Source organism: Eulemur rufifrons, chromosome 4 (genome assembly GCF_041146395.1).
Source record: "Eulemur rufifrons isolate Redbay chromosome 4, OSU_ERuf_1, whole genome shotgun sequence".
Taxonomy (NCBI): Eukaryota; Metazoa; Chordata; class Mammalia; order Primates; family Lemuridae; genus Eulemur; species Eulemur rufifrons.
In genome coordinates, this window is record NC_090986.1 from 64748494 (window position 1) to 64768821 (window position 20328).

The following is a 20328-nucleotide window of genomic DNA, read 5'->3' on the forward strand; positions in this document are numbered from 1 at the left end:
TTTTATGGATATCATTTTTACCTGAAAAACCCACTATGAAGGATGGTTATTCAGACTCAGGAATTGGGTAGAATGTGAATGAAGTGAGCCTGTCATTTCAAGGAAAAGACTGACAGGATTTGTAGCCAATGACAAAATTTGAGCTTTCAAGAAAAAACTGGAATTGTAGAAAATTTGTATACACCACTACGACAGCTTCCCAGTACTTTCTTATGAGATCAGCAGAGCTTTCTTATGAGATCAGTGATGATAGTAACAAAAGGGTGTGTATATGTGTGCATGTGCGTATAAAATGAGATGTGCCAACAATTGGAAGATCTGCATAATTCAGTGAACCAGTGTTTCCAAATGACCAAAGCCTGCTGTTACAAAATCATACGTGGGTAAAAAGACCCATTTTTCGTACCAGATAGACCAATGGATTTTAATGTAACACTGACAAAGTTTCAGATTCCATATTACAATTAACCTTTAAGAACTACCTCTTGTTGCTTTTGAAGTAGTATCAATGAAGAATATCCACAACTATCTGAAGAGGCTATGATACTATTCTTCTCTTTTCTGACTACATCTATGTCTGAGGTCACATATTTTTCATATACTTCTACCAAAACAATATATGGAGATAGACTGAATGTAGAATCAGATGTGAGAATCCAGTTGTGTTCTAACCAAACAGTAAAGAGAACTGCAAAAATGTAAAATGATGCCACATGCCTCATTAAATTTTGTTGTTTGTATCATTAAAAATGTGTTATTTATGTTAACATGTAATGGCCTTACTATTTTTAATTTTTAAATAAATAAAATTATTTTTAAATATCTCAGTTTTAATTTCTAACAGTAAATATTGATAGACAGGACCCACAGAAGCATAAGCTCTTTGGAACCCTTAATAATTTTAAGTGTAAATATATCCTGAAAACAAAATGTTTCAGAACTTCTGGCTGAAACTATTACAATTAGTAAACGTTGTCTTTATTTCTATGACAAAGGTAAATTTTACCCATCTGGGATTCCTTAAGTCTCACTAGCACTTCCCCATTAAGGAGCTTCTACTAGACACGCCCCGGTTTACCAATTCCACAGCCTGTCAGAAAGAAAGAGAAATCTTTCCTCTCCTAAGGCCTGTGGTTGACATTTTAACATTTGCTTTGGATTTCAAATCTAATGAGTACTTCATGATAAAAGTTTTCAGCATTGGGCTTTGTCACCCAGTAAGCACACAGCACAGTGACTTAGGCAATTCAGAGGTTGCCTAAGGCAAGCTAGAGCCAGACTGGATCAAAACTAAGATACTATTTCTCAGGCTGTGTGGCAGTGCTCTGACCCATACTAGCAAATGCAACCACACGTTTTCACAATCGCCATGTTAAATCTGACATGCAGAGAATCTACCTTTGGACCGTTAAAAGGAGAGAGAAGAAAAACAGCAAAACCAGCCCATTCTGCTTCCTCACTGTACATGCCCCAAACTGGGCAACCCACCTCCTTGTCGGCTTTCACGAGGTAGTGGAGAAGCAGAAACAGAGGGTCCATGGGTGTGGCAAAGTGGAGAAAGCCTCCTGCAGATTAACAGGACAAACAGAATTAAACGTCTTGGAAAGACAACTTGGTTATTTCATATCAATCTCAATGTGAAAACCATTTGTTGAAACATATATGTGAAATCCCAAACTCAGAAGCTCTTCTTACACAGGCCTAAGATTCTACGTGACTCTCTCAAAAGGTAGAATGTGTTCCATGAAATTTTACTCCCAAGAGCTTCAACTTCTTGTGTGAAGAGGAGAGCCAAGGCACTGAAATTGATCTTTAACTTTCCATTTCTTCTTTAGAAATCATTGTTAACAAAGCTTCCCCACCCCTGAAAAAAGCAAGGGTCAAGGGAAAGCACAGACAGATTGGGGACGCGGTAAACATTAGGGAACTTGGATAGTCAGTCTATCTATAAAGCTGCAGAGAAACATAGCTTCCTGTGCTTCTGAGGAAGAAGCCAGCATCTCTCTCTGCACACAGTTCCTTCTCAGTCTGTGGGCAGAGGGATGCAGATTGCCCCAACATCCACCGACTGCCCCCCACCCCAACGAGCCCCAGAACATGAGGCACAACATGGGGCTCTGGAGATCCTTTTCCCCTCTCAGTCAGCACTGCCCCCAAATTAAAAGAACATCAAAAGAAACAGAACTTTGGTGGTAGTGGAGAGTGCGTGTGTGTGTGTGTGTGTACAATAATTTACATGGCAGAGCTTTTTTAAAACTTTGTTTTATTCTAGTCTGTTTTTTAGAAGCTGTATCAGTATCCAGTTTCAAGGAAATAAGATGTCAAAAACTTGAAGACTCTCAAAAGAAAGAGTGTCCAGGTTAACATAATGTGCACTCCTTGGTACAAAGGTGATCTAACTTCTGACTAAGGATGTGTCAGTGTTTTAGGAGACAAATCAGAGTTGTCAGTTTAAAATTTCCTACCATCTAAGACACATAGGGAATGACCTAAACTTAGTGCTCAAACCATCTTTCCTTTCTCCTGGATCAAAGCTGCTCTGATGCCAAGGAAGGCTAAACCACCGACCATACCCCAAACCAGGTGGACAGTCCTACGGCCCCGTATGTGAAGGATGGAAAAGCTGGAGTATATGTCTAGTTAATGGAAATACAGACACTAGTCACCTACTTGATTCAACTGATTGATTTATAAACCAAGAATGGTGTTTTTCCTTGAAAACTTTTATTTCAAACAGCTGCTGTAGACGCACATCGAACAAGTAAATGGCTCCTTCCCCTGTTAAGACAAATCTGGTTTTTATTTATTAAGTTTTCACACACACAAACACACACGCACGCGCGTGCACACACAAATCAAAAGACTATCCAATAGTTCTGAGGAATGTTCCTAGTATGAACACAAACATATATAGATATATTCTATTACAAACTGACTCCAAGGAAAGCTTATAGCTATTATACACAGATGCTTGTTTTCCAGCTCTATAATCCTCACTGAGCTTAAACCAAAAAATTAAAAAGTGCAAGTTGTTTATCTTAACCACTACAAAGCCTCTCATCAAATCCTCCATCATATCAGGAGGGAAAACCCACTCCTAAACTACCAAAATTAATGGTTCAGCCGGATGATGTGAGCTGGCACGTGGGTCCCTGTCTCCAGGGCAGTGTGCGGCTCCCCACACATAGCGACTAAGATAGGCACCAAGCCCACGGACCCCGCAGGCCAACCCTAAGTGAGAAGGCAAGGACATGCTTCAAGCCGTAGGGAGTGAGTAATGCCCCACTCAACGGAATGAATGCTTCTCTTTCTTTCTCCAGGAAAAAAAAAAAACAAAACCAAGGGTAGGTGGGTAGTAGGGAGTGAAAACTGTGCACGTTTGCATGTTTTAGCCTTTTGACTCATGAATTTTTTTTTTTCTAAGCATAGCAGTCTCTGGCATCAAGGACCATCTCCACCACATGCTGGGCATGGAGAAGTTACATAAACCTTCCTGTGCCTCTGTTTCCACATCTGTAAAATGGGGCAATATGGAACCTATCTCATAGGGTTTTTATAAGTATTAAAGAAAACCTGTAAATTTCTTAAAACAGTACTTGGTACACAGTAAGTACTCAGCAAATGTCAGCCTTTATTTTTCCACTGCCAATGTAGCAAATAAAAATATGTTTATGGGCAGTTAGAGAAGACAAATTTTAGAAGAAGACTGTTTTTCCTTTGTACCTGTATTTTTATTAAATGCTTTAGAACCTTTACTGCTACCTAAAACTCTTGAAGAAATATTTCTCACCTCAACTTAGGCTTATGTATGACTAAGAATTCCAAATACTACTGATCAATTACATTCAATTTCATTTTGAGGAAGAGAACACTGGAGGAAGACAATTTTTTCCCCTCTCTTGTTGCTTTTACTTATATGTCTCTCCAACTACAAGGCACTGCCCACTAGCTCTCACTTACTTTTACTATTCAGTATTATAGTCACCAGAAGAAAGCTCTAATTTGTAAGTATCAGGTGTCTCCTCAAACCTTATAAATTAATGAAAACACTATTTTACACACAGATAAATAACATCATCAATATCACTACATATTTAGAGTATATAATATTTTTACCTAAAAGTTAGAAGACAGAACTGAAAATGCACTGAATTTAAAGTTAAAATTGTTTTCCAATAAAATATGAATCTCTTCAATATATAATGCTTTTAAATAAAAAAAAATCATCCACTGAAAGGGAAAAATGTACTACTTTTTGATCAGAACAAAATAAGGAGAGTACAGCTAAAAATGAAACTAATCAAAATCTTGGCATGTCAAGTAAAAGCCTTCTGGGTTTTTTTTCTTCACTCCAGTTGTTTATTTTACTTTATAACATATAATGAATATAAATGGAGGCTAATGTTGGATAACTAAGAAAAGTTGGCTTAATAAAGTCAAAGAAAATTAATCTGTTTTCAGAAAGAGAACTCAAACATGGTACTTTTTTTGGTTTGCCAGCATTTCTGATGACTGAACAATTCTGTGGATTAAAATTATAAGAAGAAATAAAAAAATTGTTTAGGTCAAATGAATTATATGGGAAGACTAGTAATGACAGCAGCTTGCTTTTGTCACCTAATGATGCCATCTTAACTTTAGAAGCTATTAAGAAAGAATGAAGATACAAAGGAAAATAAACATATACACTTGTCAGAATCAGCCACAATATTTAAAAACATTCAAGTTATCACCAGAGAAAACTTACCTGAACATGGGTTAGCCAACTTTACAAACATAAGCCCACATTTCATCTTCTTTGAAGCATCTTTTAAATATTCTGAAAAGAAATAGTGGATTTGTAAAATTAAAACATACTTTGTTGCTCACCTTACTCACTTTACCCCATTTTCCTTTCTTCTACTCATGTGATTTCTCTTTCTAAAATTTTTAATTCAATTTATCACTTGCAAGCTATGTGATCTTGAGCAAGTTACCCATTTCTCTGTAAGTTGCAGTAGAACTTCAGGTAGTTTTAATCTATTTCTGTGAGAAATGAGGGGAAGCAGGGGTTTGGAGTCAGATGGCCTGGGTTATAACCTCGGCTCAACCACTTGATGGTTTTGTTACTTTGGGCAAGGGTCCTAATTTCCTGTCTCAGATATCATTTATAAAATGATAATAACAGTATACTTGCTTTTCAAAGGGTTAAATTAGCTAATCTACTGAAAGCATTTAACATAATCCGGCAAACAGAAATGTAAAATAAATAATAGCTATTATTACTAGTATTATCATTTTTAATTGTTACTACTATGAAGTAGAACATTTGTAATATACATATTTACTGGACACTTATACTTTTTACACCTAACTGTGATTACTTAATCGTGTCCTTTCACCCATTTTTCTAATGCGATAGTCATCTTTTTTTAAAACTACTTTATGAAGAGTCTTTTTTGCAAATCTTTTTTTTTTATTTCAGCATATTATGCGGGTACAAAAGTTTAGGTTATGTATATTGCCCTTACTCCCCACCCCCGAGTCAGAGATTCAAGCGTGTCCATCCCCTAGACAGTGCACATTGCACTCACTATGTATGTATACACCCATCCTCTTCCCCTGCAACATCTGCCTGACACCCGATTAATGTTATTCCTAAATGTGCTCTTGGGTGATGATCAGTGAAACCAATTTGATGGTGAGTACATGTGGTGCTTATTTTTCCATTCCTGGGATACTTCACTTAGTAGAATGGGTTCCAGCTCTATCCAGGAAAATACAAGAGGTGCTATATCACCATTGTTTCTTATAGCTGAGTAGTACTCCATGGTACTGTTCCACTCATCTGTGTCCCTGTTCTTGTGCCAATACCAAGCTGTTTTAATAACCACAGCCTTGTAGTATAGTTTGAAGTCTGGTAAATTAATACCTCTCATTTTGTTCTTATTGCCTAAAATTGCTTTTGCTAAACAGGGTCTTCTCTGGTTCCATACAAAGCATAAAATTATTTTTTCTATATCTGTGAAAAATGATATTGGTAATTTAATAGGGATTGCACTGAATGTGTAGATTACTTTGGGTAGTATAGACATTTTAACAATGTTGATTCTTCCGATCCATGAGCACGGTATGGTTTTCCATCTGTTTACATGCTCTGCAATTTCCTTCCTCAGTGTTTCATAGTTCTCCCTATAGAGGTCTTTTATAAATTCCAAAAAACTAAAACAAGTTGTGGTTTCCTGCTGTTTCTCCCCTTTTCTTTCTTTCTTTCTTTCTTTCTTTTTTTTTTAGCATTCATTCTTTGCAGATATGCTTTAGTTCTTTAACTATGTTTATATAATGGTTGATGAAAATCTTTGTAGACCAAGTCCAACATCTCAGCCCCCTCAGGAATAGTTTCTATTGACTACCTTCCCCATTGTGTATGGGTCATACTTTCCTGTTTGGGTGTGTATGTGTCATACTTTCAAACAAAACTGGACATTTTAGATAATATAATAAAAAAACTTCCCAGGATTTGTTTTTTTTTTTTTTTAAGTTATTATAGTTGTTGCTGTTTGTTTAGTGACCTTAATTCTGTAAAGTCTGTATTCTTTGCAGTGTATAGCCACTGATGCCTCTGTTCAGTTAGCTTACTAGTTAGCTAATGCTTCCAACCAGTAAGTCTCCCAACCTTTGCTGAAGGGGTGTGTGTGTGTGTGTGTTGGGGCATGCCTTCGACACTCAGGTACTTTAAACTTCTGCCTTAGCTTTCACTTACTGCTTTCCCAGGGCCTCAAGGTTGATCCGAGGTGAGAGACTGAGGCCCTCTCGGGTCTTTCCTGGGCATGCACATAGCCCTGCATATGTGCATAGCCTTCTAATCCCCTAGGAATATGTCAGAGTTTTTCAAAGCCACTTATGGACATCTTTTTTCCCATATCTTCCCTTTAAGTTTTTGACCAGGTTTTATTTGCCCAACTGGAATTGCTCCTCAGAAGCTGCAATGCTAAACAACTGCCACTGAATTGTTTTTGACAAACACGCTGGGGGTAGGGCTTTCCCCACAGAGCAAGTGCTGAGCCCCTAATCAGATCAAAGAACAACAATGCCCTGCAAATGAGACTTTTCCAAAAAGCTCTGTGAGATGGGTCAAATAGGGACAATGCTCTGGATATGAGACTTTCTGAGGATTTTCCAATCAGGCCTGCCCTGTCCAACGGTTGCAAGGTTGCTGGTTTTTACAAGTACCATGTTTGCAAGGCTGCTGGTTTTCAAGGCTACTGCAGAGCCAAGTGGAGGGAAATGGGAGTAGTTCAAGTTACAATGCCACAAACCCTGCTGTTCCTAATGAGATTCAGCAGATTTTCTTGAATAAACACTCCTCAGACACTTGGAAGTCTTTGGCTAATTTCAGAGGTTCTGAAAAAGTTGATTTTGACCATCTTTGCCAGTGTTTTCATTGCTTTTATGGAGGGGTGGCTTTACCCTCACTGAACTTTGAAGGCTCAATATGAAAAAAAGACCTCCCATTACTATAATATTTCTGACAAATTTCTTAGTCTATATCTGGTATTAGGCACACAAAACTACTTATGACTATAAATCAAAGGTCTATCAAAGTTAAAGAGTCTTCATTTAAATTTAGAAAACCCTGGGTCATCCTATGGGCTAGCTCCTCGCCCATCAGGCTTGGAAGCTCCATCTTTTTCTGCCTTATACACTCTTTCATCTGCATCTACTATAGCTAAAGAATAGCTAAATTAATTAGGAAAGAAAAAAATCTGCTTTTAGAGTAATGGGAAAGAATCATAAGAGGGGGAAGTGTGAAGAAGGGTCCTCATTTATAAACCTATTTTTAACTGATGCCTATTTCTTCAACAATGTCAGCATAAAAAAAACACCAGACCTGGAGCCAGAGAGGTCCATATTCCAATCCCAGCTTCTCTCCTTACTCAGCAAGGTGATGCTGGGCAAGATACTAAACCTCTCTGTGCCTGAGTTGTTTCATCTATAAAATGGGCATAATAATAATTATTTTACAGGTTTTTGCTAGATTGAAACGAAATGTATGTGAAAGTGCCTAGAATATGTTATAAACACTCAATTAAGAATAAGTTTCCCTTACTTAAACTACATGGAAAAGTCAAGAATACATAGGGAATATTAAGATCAAAATACAAGAGTCACAAATTCCAAGCAGAGAGTTACCTAAGGGCTTAACAATTAGCCTTCCAAGAAATGTGTAAATTAGAACCAGTATATCTTATTTAAAAAGCCAGAACACAATGCATTTTATGTGTAAAAATCAAGATAATATATAGTAAAGTTCCCAGCAGAGTTTCTGGCACATGAGATCTACTCAATAAATGTGAAATAAATGCGTTATTCAATTTTAGAAAAAAATCAGTAAGAAATGGTAAAAGCAAGTTTTGAGACCAAACTTCCCTTATCTAGAAGATTTACTCATGTGAGACATCTTCCACAACTATGCTGAAAAACAAGACTTTACACTCTATTTTTAAAAGAGTAGCTATACATTTTCTCTTTCTGACTCTTTAACACAAGAGATAACATACGCCATGCTGGCTAAAAGAGTATTTTTGCAAAAAGAGAAAAAATCAGACAAATCAGAAGCATTCTTGTAGGTCATTTCAGGTTCAATAAATGTTAGCCTTACCAATTATCTCAAGCCCTGCTACTCAAGGTTCCTTATGCCTAACTGATTCCACCATGATTGTCTTATGGTCTCAACACGTTCTTGAAAAGATCCAATTGTTATGTATGTCCCACTGGTCATTAACTCTGGCAGCAAATCTTCCACATATTTACCATCCCAGATACCTCAATTAAGAAAGGAAACTCTGATTGCAACTTTCCTGACATTTGAACCTTAACGAAAACATACCAGTGACAAAGAGATAAAACTGTGTCCAAAGAATGTAAAATAAAAAAATAACAGCTAAGGCATTGTGTAAGTCCTTTACATTGGTTATATAACATCATCCTCCTAACACTTCTATAAGGTAGGTACTATATTAATTTCCACTTTTTTGGATGGAAAACTTGCACCAAAGGTCACAGTGCTAGACAACTGCAGGGCCAGGATTTAAACTCAGGCAAGTATTACACAAGAGCCAATGTTTCAAACTATTATACTAAAAGAAACTGTTAATCTTAAGTCCCACACTTCTTAACTCAAAAAACACAAACTGCCACTCGGAAGCACAATAATTATCTTGATATGACTGTTCTCCTATGATACAAACATCTGAAAGTCATCTGTCCCCCTCCCTCCTGCCCTGTCCTTCTCATCCTCAAGAACCAATCAGCTGCTCTCACCACAAACCATTCAGCAGAAGGATGGGGAGGAAACAGGGAGAGCTGGGAAAAGACAAAAAGAGAAAAGGGCAGGATCAAAAAATACATAAAAGAAGGAAGAGAGAAATTTGTCGTGGGCTATGAAAAACATTTAGTGATAAAAACAGATAAAGTCAAGTTTGACCAATGGTAAGAAACAAAAACTGATCTGCCTATTAAGGATTATAATATTCTATATATAGCTGCATATACCCTCCCCCCAGTTATCCGTGACATTTTAATGGTTAAAAATTAGGCTACACAGCATGTATCAATGCATAGACCTAACTATTCCATAATTTTAAAAGTTAGTCATGAAATATTGTGCAAGCCAAAACAGTATGTTATTTTTCATCCATAGACTGTATAGTATAGGTTGTACAGTTGATATGAAGTTATTTATCAACCAGTTTTTTTTTTAAACTTGGCAGTTCTTTCTCATCCATGTCTTAGTTAAGACAAGTTTCTTTATATTATTCAAGTTCAAAGACATGAGACGTGAGAAAGAATGAGCCACCTTTCTGCCAAGTGTTCTTATGACTTGGAAGCAATGGACATTTGTTCATGATCCTGTCTGATTTTTGGCACATAGGAGATAAGCTCTGAGAAACACATCCACTGTTACATAGAGGAGAAAGACATCAAAGCACCATTCACTTTATTTTCAGATACCATATCAAGGCTATTCAGGTTTCTTAAGAAGATCCAATAAGAAAAAACAAAAAACACAAAATTATCATTCTCATGCAATACTATGTCCTAGATAGGTTCCAGTTCATTTCTTTAGACTTCAGCCACAAGAATATATTCAGACCCTCTGGTTCCCTCTTGCCTAACTGCCAGATACTTCCTTGGAAACAGTTTTTTGCTAGAATACAAATACAATGCAGGCAAGACAAATCAGCATAATTTTCAAGTTATTTGCAGCTTCCAGGAACATTAATTTCAGTAATAACTATTTGCCTGCCCTTCCCAAGATGTTAGCATTGCTGTCAAAGAGATCTGGGTCTTTTTCCTGGCTTTGAAACTCTGTTTCTTCAAAGACTACAGGAAGCAAACCAAGAAGGCAAGAGAGAGCATATACTAGGAAAATTATTTCCAACTAATGGTTCCTCTAAGTCTATTTTCTTTTGAAGCTTTAGAGAAAAAACAAAAAATAAAAACTGGCCTTCACCAAGACCATGGAAGAAAAAAATCTTCATTCTTTCAGGGCTATCCCTATCAACAGCCATGTTTCTAGGAATGGCCTGTGTACTAAAGAAGCTGGTGAAAAAAATTAGGTTCACGGCCACAAAGACCAGCAACATATAGAGATGGAGCACAAACTATCTGAGAAGCAGGAAAATTCCGGAGAGTTGGAACCTGACTGGTTGGGGTATATGATAGCAACCAGGGCTGGTTCTAGGAGAGGAGGTACGCCGAGTCCCTGGTCATCAAACTGAGAACAGAGGGAGCCCCAGGCCTCCTGGTCCTCTTGCTTCTCTTACGGTGATGAGATACCATCATTCAGTCAGCAGAATGGCCTTCGTTGCAAAGCAGGCGTCCTATAGAAGGACTCCAGAGAGCCGACAGACTTTGCCACAGAATTCCTATTTCCTGGCGACAGATTATTTGACGTCTTGGTTTCCTGATGTGTAAGATGATAATAACAAATCTTGCTTTAACTGCTTCCCAAGGTCACTGAGAGGGTCAAATACAACAGCATAAAAATGAGCAACAGTAAGTATACTGCAAAGTTATAAGAACTAGAAGATACAGGGGCTAGGAGATGGGCTTCCTAAAAATTATATAAACCTTGAGTACATGAAGGTGAGTATAAGTTACAGCCAGAACCCAATTTTCCATACAAATAAACCTCTGTCATACCTATATACAAGCCAGTGAAAAAGACCACCAGTACTCAGAAACTCCTAATGTTGGACTTAAGCAGGCCAGGTCACATGTGGCTACGGCTTTTGGCCAGAGCTCAGGGTCCTCAAGCACTCTCTCTGTCCCCCTCCTCTCCCGCCTTGTGCTTACAGTAAAGCCTGCCCTCCCTGGCCACAGCTGATAGGCAGTGGAGGGTGGGGCTGCATGTGACCACACTGGGGCCAGTTAGAAGGCTTCTTTGAAAGGTTTCCAACTGGAACTAAGATGAGAGGTGAGGTCCTTCCCAGCAGCCGTCAGGAAATCTGAGCCTTGGGTAGAACACGCAGCCTGTTTTCCACTAAGTGGAGGAAGTTGGTTTGCAAAGAGGAAGTTAACACTCAGAGGCAGAGACCCTAGACCTCCTGCTGCTGCAGCACCCTAGTCCCAGATGTCTTTACGCCCCCACCACCCCTGTGAACCTGCCCAGGAACTCCCAAAGAAGTTTAAGTCAAGTTTTGTAACACACAACCCAGATGCACTGATCACCCACGTTAAAAAACATTAATTTCCATACTAAGGCAGACTCATGGACCATTCAAATCGGCATCCTGTTTATGGCAAGCACACCAAAGCATGTTTGCAGAAGTCCTCAAAAATTCAACCCGTTTTGAATGGCTTTCAAAACATCCTAGTTTGTGGCTCCTTCCTCAAGACCTAGAGACATTTGCTTTCTCTTATATGAAGATTTTTCTGTTCATCCCAAGCAGAGACGATCATCATTCCTTTGTGTCACACCTTTCCCTGGCACGTGCTACTATTAAACAGGTTTAAAAAATTGAGAAATTGCCATGTTCTCTGTTAGAAAACTATGTTTTTAAAATACCAATGATTTATACATAGGCTATAAAAAAAAAAATCCTAATTTGCCGTTGTGTCTATTATAGCTCTGTAAATTTATCTTCACTTCTCTTGCACCTATTTATATTTTCAATCTTTATCCACTTTTAAAGATAACCCATTCCAAATATGCACTGTCTCCCATGTGAAGCAGTACTTATTTGATATATATGTTATAATACAAATAAACTCATACCTCTTCAATGCTCAAAGTGTAAAATATAAATTCTCTTTGTCAACTTGGTTCATATCACTGTGTAAGTTTCTGTCTTTATCAAAATTAAGAGAAAAAAATTCCCAGCCCCCAGCTCTTTCATAAATCAATTTAACTGTCTTTCTCAAATTCTGTGTAGAAGTAAACAGTACCATACAGAATTCTTCAGTAACCCCAATCTCCCTGAGTGGTTTAGCGTTACCTTAAACAAGTAGTAAGAGGAAATGGTGAAACAGGCAAAAATAGAAAGGAAAAAAAATTAAAAGCACTGGAATTTATTTTGTGATATATACAACACAAAAGGACTGGAAAGGAGTAGTCCCAAAATTGCTATTTTGGGGAGGCAGGATGATGGACAAATAATTTTATTCTTTACTATTTTAATGTATACTAAAATTTCTACACTAGGTGAGTGCTATTACCCTAACAAAAAAAAAAAGTTATTTTAAAAAACACACTGGGAGAAAAACGTGTAAATGAAGAGTTAAAACTGAGATTAAAAGGGCAACACCACCACCAAAAAGTTTAAAAACAATGAGGTAAAGGTAGGTAGCAGATCACACCGGAGAACCTTACCAGATGTTGTTGGGATTTAGACCCTGGAAGAGTCGGTGGTGACCGGCGAGCCCCCAGCAGGCCTCCAGCCTCGCTGTTTGGGGGCAGATAATCAAACAGGCACCAGAACGTGCAGATCTGGTTCCATCACATTCCCCTTTTCACCAGTCATCCCTAGAAAAGAAAGTCGCAAAGGAAGCTCTGAAGTCCTAAGTGGCATGCTCCGCTTTCCAGAGGGCGTGCTCTGCAGCTGAAGGCTGAGGTGCCCACGCTGAGAAGCTAACGGCTACTCAGGGAGAACACACCTGGACTCCCCCCAGCTACTGGCGTGCATTAAAGTGTTCAACCCATATTTATACAGAAATGATACTGAAATGAGTAATCATGACGAAATGTGCGGGTGGCCGAAGAGTGACCACTGACCTGGGTACTAACAGGAGAGGCCCAGTGGGAATGCTTACTGGTGGTGGTGACCTTTGAGTTGCGTTTAAAGAATAAGTAGGTATTTGCCAGTCAGATAAAGAGTGGGGAAGAGCAGGCAGGGTTCTAGGCAGACAGACACAAAGTCATGGGCATCCAAAGACAGAGAAGTTGGGCTGCAACAAATGGCTTAGCTTTGTGGAAAATAAAGTTGAATGAAGACTTGAAGAAAGGGTAGATTTTGGGCAGAAGAGGAAGGGGAGGAAAAAAGACAGAGTAAGCAAAGACACTGTAGGAAGAAATGGAATGTGAGACTTTTATTCTTTCAGTAAATATTTATTGAATATCTACTCTGCCCTGGGCCCAGGGCCAAAAGTTTGAGGTATAAGAAAGGGTACAAGGAACTTGAACCACAGATAACAACCCCACAAGACTGGTACTGTTCTCCTCACTGTAGAGATGATGAAATTGAGGCTTTATAACGATGAAGCAATTTTCCCACGGACACAGAGCTAGCATATAGAATAAATCTCGCTTTTAAGTGTGTGTTATGATAGCCAGGCTTTAGAGAGCATTGACTGAGCTGTTTGTTTTTTAACACCATAGTTAAAAGATCAGAGGATGTGGGAGAACCCATGCAGTCCTTATTCAGCTATTCAAATAAAAAATTATGAACGCTGCTTACTTTCTTTTCATGAATTTTTTTTTTTCTGCCTTGGAGGATAAATACGTGGGAGTCATGAGTTCTTACTTATAAACGTCCCAGGTCTTCTGGAACAATTACTAGTAGGACAAGATCAGGCTCCGGAAACAGCCTGATTACACCAACTGGCAAGTGATTAAGTCCATCCACTTCGGGACGTGCTCAGATAGCAAGGGGAGCAGAGCCAGCGGCCATCTGAGAGAGGTCAGTCGGGTCCCACCAAAACACGTTCCGTAAAGACAAAGCCAGACTCAGGATTCGTGGGGAAAATGTTAAACAGGCTCCATGCTGGAAAACTCTGAGACTCCTAGACTGCTGACTGCCTGCAGGAGACTTCAGTAAATGACATATCTTCCAAAAAGCTGAGCCTAATTATTCAGATGTTGTCTAAAATGAAAACTTGAATTGGCCAGGTTCCCTAGCATTTGTCGAGTGAAGTGCAGCTTCCTCCCATCTGAATAAGCTCTTCAGAGAGTAAAGAAAATGTCAGCCCACAGGTATATTTCTAAACACAAACATACATGCATACATACAGTTTTGACAAAGAGGAAAAAAACCAACTTAAATTTTTCATCTGAGATCAACCATGTGCCCTAAGGTAAGTAAAGGAGGAAAAAAGTTTTGGTGGTTTTTATTTTTTCAGGGTCATCTATAGTAGTTCTTCCTTTGTCATATACTTTAAACTTTTACTCCTGGCCCCCCAAACAAGAGGCATTCCTTTTGGGCTTATAAAAAACTATGAGACTATAATCAGAAAATACAACATTAATATAAATTTTCCCCATATTAAATAAGAAAATTAGTTTTTCCTTTTAAATTTGATTTCTTTTTTTAATTCTTTAATTCGAACTTAGTTCTAAAGCATGAATTCATACAATCTTTACACATCTATTTTTACATTCCATTTGAGGAGTCAGCTCTGATATAATTATTTGTGATTATCGTGATGCCTCACATAAAACACTGTTATTGCATTTGAAATATCTAAGGTGGGCAGGCCTGGGATTCTTATCTCCCAAAAAGCAATCCATCCTCTACCTCTAAGCAACTGGCCATTACTTATGTTCTCTGTGGGGAAATAAATAATAAATAACAATCTTTCCTAAAATACTTTTTAACATGTATTTTCATGAACTAAAGGGGAATCATTTTATTGTAAAACTTATCCATAACTGAAAATTTGAAGTCCAGATTGCTCTCAGGACTTTTTAATCAGGGGACTAATTAAGGAACATTTTAATCAGCCTAAGTGGACCCAAGTGAGTTTTGTTGTCTTTTTTTTTTTTAAAGGTCCTGAAATCATTTCTGTTCTTTTTTTTCCTTCACGCATTAGGATTTCCCAATGTTTTAACATTTCCTCAGAGATGAACCCTGTTAATGGTTCAGCCCCAACAGCAATAAACGCAGTCTTCTACCCTACACTCAGGGCATCAGCAGACCTCGCACACCTGCATCCATCTTGACTTAGCAGAATTGACAAATGTACAAAACTTGGAACAGAGAAAAATACTAAAAATATAACTTGAATGTTTACTTTTAGGGCAGCAAAGAAGGATGGAAACTTTTACCATCTTCCAAAAACTAGAGATGTTAATGGCCTCCTGTGGTAACTAAAACTGCAAACAGGCTAGTATTTCCAGGCCATTTTTGAGAAACATTTAAGACTGTCCCAAACTAAAAGAAGTGCTTACCTTGCTGAAAGGGGAAGCAGTTCTGTCCCCACTTGCCTATGAAAGTCAAGGTCCTGAGTCTCAATACCTCACAAGTATCCCTTCCAAGCTCCAGCTCTGGTTTATCTGGGATGTTTGGTTTCTCCAAACAAATTGAAAACTGAAAGCAGAGAGACCTAAATCGAACTTTTAAATATATATTTCAAGACATAACACAGTGCTGTGGTAGGCAACTCGATAAATAATATAAATTAAATGTTAGAAAAAAGTATCATTACAAGGTTAGGTGGTTTTACACTTACGGGTAAATCCCTTTTAAGTTCTGTTGGCCTGTTGGTTAATATGCTCACTTTTCAGTATACAGAGTAAGTTCTTCAGATTCCAGAAGTTGTCTAAAATTGAGTACAGACTGCCTCCACCAAATACTTTTTAAAAAGTTTAATAATCTTTGCTTTACTTATTAAGGGTCCAACCTCACTGTTGGTCCCTTAATGTGGTGCTATGGTGCTCGCTCAGCCAAGGGTATATATCTCCTACTCTTGAATGCATAACTAAGTGGGCTGATTTCCATGTGCGGGGAAAAAACAAAAACATCTGTGAAGATGGGCCTTATACCCTGCACTGACATGCACTCCCCTGACCATATAAATTCTGGCCCTCCACATAGAGCACTGAACCTAGGGCTGGCCATTCCTGGATCCCAATCTAGTTCCCAAGAGCTGGTCCTCACTGTAGTGGTTCAGGGGGCCAAAGAGGAGTCCCCAGATCAGCAGCATTAGCATCACCTGGGAACTCATTAGAAATGCACATTCTCAGACCCCAGCCCAGGACCTTCAGAATTGGAATCTGGTGGGGGAGCTCCCCAGGTGACTGATGCCCTCAAGTTTGGGAACCACTACTGCACTGCATTAGCTAGCAAACCGTGTTTGTACCCTCAGAGCCTGCAGGTGGCACTAAAGGCCAGGTGGAAACAAAGTGGCTCAAGTTTTAACACATTAACTGCCATGTGAGTTGCATTTAACTCACACTAGTTTTGAGCCCGGGGCTCCGTGAGGCATATGTAACACATATCTCTTTACTTTGAGAGCCACTTGAACTATTTTTCAAGTTGCACATAACTCACGCACAGAAAACAATAAAAAATAATAAACTTTTCATTAAATGAGAAAGGATGGTTTTGTTTTTGAAGTTTTTATTCTATTTTCGTGATAAAACACCGTGTGACCCCAAGGAAAAATTTTTTTTTTCTAGTGTGGCAGTCAATGTGTTAACTGTTACAGAACTTGTTCGCCTGACCACACAGTTCTTTCTATCAGTTCCTTAACCTTTGCTCTGCCTCCCCCAATGTGTTAAACAGGAATTGGACTGAAATTCTACCGAGCAGTAGATATATTAAACCTACAATTTTCAGGGATGCAATCAATATTTAATTCTTTTGAAGGCTTTGTGTTTAATACAATGAGGATACAAACACACTTTAAGAATGAGGATGTCACTCTGATTAAACAGAACACCAAAATAAATAAAACTCAAATTATCATCAGCTAAGTGTATATTTGAATAACAATAATGCACTTGATTCTGAAAGAATGACTAGAGTTCGTACTCCAAAAATATAATTGTATTAAGTGACAAAAGTGAGAAGAAAGGAGGATTTTTCTAATGAAAAGCATGTATACAGGTAACCCTTTCCTAGATTCTGCCAAAACCCTGAATTTGGCATTAGCTGTTTTACCATCCAAACATCTTCAGAGAGGCTGTGCAGCAACGGAAACTGCCACACAACCACTGTGCAAAACCACTTAGCAGCGTCCACTAAAGCTAAACATACAAGTGAGCACCTAGGACCAGGCATTCCACTCTTGGATATATACCCTCGAGAAATGTGTGCCCATGTCTACAAAAGCCTCATAAAAGGTTGTCCTTAGAAGTATAATTCATAATATTTGCAAACTGGAAACAATCCAAATGTCCATCCACAGTAGAATAGATAAATATCATGGATATTCACACAATGAAATAGAAGCAGTAATGAAAAAACCAACCAACCAACAAACCAAACCACTACTACACATGACATGGGTGACTACTACACAGACTTCATGGACGAATCTTTCATGGAGTGAAAGAAGCCAGACACAAAGGGGTACACTCTTATTCAAACAGGAAAATTAATCTCTGGTGACAAAGGTCAGAATAAAGGTTACTGAGGATATCTAGGAGCAGGCATGAGGAGATGCTGCTTGACTTGGGGGATGGTTACCGGTGTGTGCATATGAAAAGTTCAGTAAATTACCTGTTGGTAAAGGGGAGGAATCAAACATACAGGCAAAAAACTGTTGACAGGCTGTCATGAAACAATTTTCGGTATCCACGATAAAAATCTAGATTCCTGGGGAACTATATCAGTAGCAGAGTATATTTAATGCAAAAATACTCAGCATTTGCTGAGCTCCATCTCAAAATTAAATACCGTGAACAGGGGATTTTCCATCTTTACAATGTATACCGTCAAATGTATCATCCATAAAATGGCCAAGGTGGCTTGCACTCCCTGGCCCATTCCTTTTATTCTGCCACTTGAGGGGTCCCTCTTTTTGTGGCACCGGCCATTGTTGACCCAAGACCCCGCCTGCCCTGAATGGCCCGTCACCATCCACAGGGGGGCTGAAAGGCCTGGCTCCCTCCTGTGGTCATTATCCCCCCCCCCCCCCCAATCGCTTTGAATCACCATTGGCCTAACCGCGGTCACCACCCAGCTTTCCTCCTGCCTCGCCATCCCTGGCCTGTGCAGGCAGGGGCCGTGTGAGGACAGGGCACCGTCTCTGAGGCCACTCCGGGCCTACTGGATCCCTGGTTTCGACCCAGAGGTTTGCAGAAGCAGAGCAAGCTGCCGAATGAGGGACGCCAAGTTACCCCCAAAGACAGAAGCCCCCGGATCTCGCAGCGCACCCAAGACCCCGAACCCGCGTGGCTCTCCGCAGGCAGGGTCGGCTGCCGCCCGCCCACCCGGTCCACAGGGGATCAGGGCGGGGGAAACACGCTTGGTTCTGTTCTGCGCTTCCGGGTTTGAAAACCGCGGCCGGCCATGACGTGTGCCCTAGATGCGGAGCACAGTGTCCTGGAGAGAATCCAGTCTCGCGCCCGGGGCGGGCAGTGGGAGCCGCCGGGGTGCAGGCGCCCGGGGCCGCTCTGCGCGCTCTCGGGCCGGCCGCGCGGGGCAGGGCGCCGGCTTGGCGCGCCGCGGGGGCGCGCGTGTTTACCTGGAAGCAGGAACACGAGCTGCCGGGCGCGAACCCCGTCCCCGCCGTCCATGCCCGCGGCCATAGCGCCCGCCTCTGCGGGGCACGCGCGGCGCCGCAGGCCGGGCAGCCGCAGGCCTCAGCCTCCGAGCCGCGCGAAAATGGCGGGAGAAGGGTGTATTCCGGGTGGCGCGGCGCGCTAAGGGACCGGCCGAGCCCGGGAGGCAGCGCGCGGGACGAGTTTCGTTTCCTTTCTGGGACCAGCCTGCTGCTCGTGTTACGTTTTTAAATTTAGCGCCAGGCCGAGGCGCCCGGAGTACCGGCTCACAGCCCGCCGGCAGGAGGGAAGGGGCCGCGGCCTCTCCCCTGGCTGCTCGGCCGGTGGTAGGTGCTCACCGCGCGCCGCAGGGCGCCAAGTGACGCGGCGCGCGGGGCGGGGTCGCCGCGGCCGGGGCGCTCGGTCGCAGCACCCGGTGACCCTCCCTCGAGGTGGTGGCGAGGCCGTGGGACTCCCCATGGGAGAGCGAGCGAGGCCTGGGTCTGCGGGGTGTGGGTCCGGAGGACGGGGGATGCCTGCCACACTCCAAGGACTGGGGGACTCGCCTGCAGCAAGTCACATCCGAATCCTAACGTAACTCTTAGGCGTGGTGATTAATTCTTTTGGAAAGTATCGTGATCATCAGTTGCTTTCTGCGTTGCAATTAATGTCAGAATATGTGTGCGTTGTGAGTCATAACGCCTGTCAGCGGTCCTCAAACTGGCTTTAGTCCTCATCACTAAAAGGAGATATACAATGTGGGGTTCACAGTGTGAATTTGTTATTTTGGAGAACTTTTGGTAATGAATTAAAAATTGAGACATTTAAAAAGTGATGTTTAAAAAGGGTCTTGAAATTTTGGGATTTAAACTTATTTAAAACTAACATTTTAATTGAAAAAGTAATGCTTGGTGTATGTTTTCTAAAAAGAAGAAGAAAATAAATATTCCTATTATACTTTAAAGAAAAGTATGTCTGTCTCCTATCCCAGGTCCCCAGTCCACCTCCCCTGGGGCAATTATTGTTAACTTTTCTTGTCTATTCTTCCAGGATTTTTCCTTGCGAATACAAGTTCATGTGTCTTATTTTTTGCACAAATGGAAGAGTAATATACATAACTCTTATGCACTTTTCTTGTTTAATCTTTTTTTAAATTTCAGAATATTACAGGGGTACAAACGTTTTGGTTACGTGAATTGCTTCTGTACAGTTTGAGTCAAAGTTATAACTATGTCCATCACCCATATAGTTTGCATTGTACCCGTGAGGTGTGAATTTACCCATCCTCTACTCCCCCCTCCCACTTGCTTGATTTCCATTCAATTTTACTACCATAGGTGCACATGAGTGTTGATCTATAAGTTTCAGTTTAGTAGTGAGTACATATATATGGTTTTTGTTCTTCCATTCTTGTGACACTT

At 40.3% G+C, this 20328-nt stretch overlaps 1 protein-coding gene across 4 annotated transcripts in view; it reads right to left on the reverse strand.

Annotated features, from left to right (window-relative positions):
- The window catches only part of RNASEH2B (ribonuclease H2 subunit B), a 52785-nt gene extending 33516 nt beyond the window's left edge, over window positions 1–19269 (reverse strand). For 3 of the 4 annotated variants that reach the window (XM_069467265.1, XM_069467262.1, XM_069467263.1), the window contains exons 1-4: window positions 18892–19269; window positions 4748–4819; window positions 2671–2778; window positions 1489–1565 (exon numbers count right to left, since the gene is read on the reverse strand). In XM_069467265.1, coding sequence (XP_069323366.1) covers window positions 1489–1565; window positions 2671–2778; window positions 4748–4819; window positions 18892–18955 — 321 coding nt within the window. In that variant the 5' untranslated portion in view covers window positions 18956–19269. The remainder of the gene's footprint in view (window positions 1–1488; window positions 1566–2670; window positions 2779–4747; window positions 4820–18891) is intronic. The other variant, XM_069467264.1, reaches the window with a different exon arrangement.
- Between the last annotated feature and the right edge of the window lie 1059 nt (window positions 19270–20328).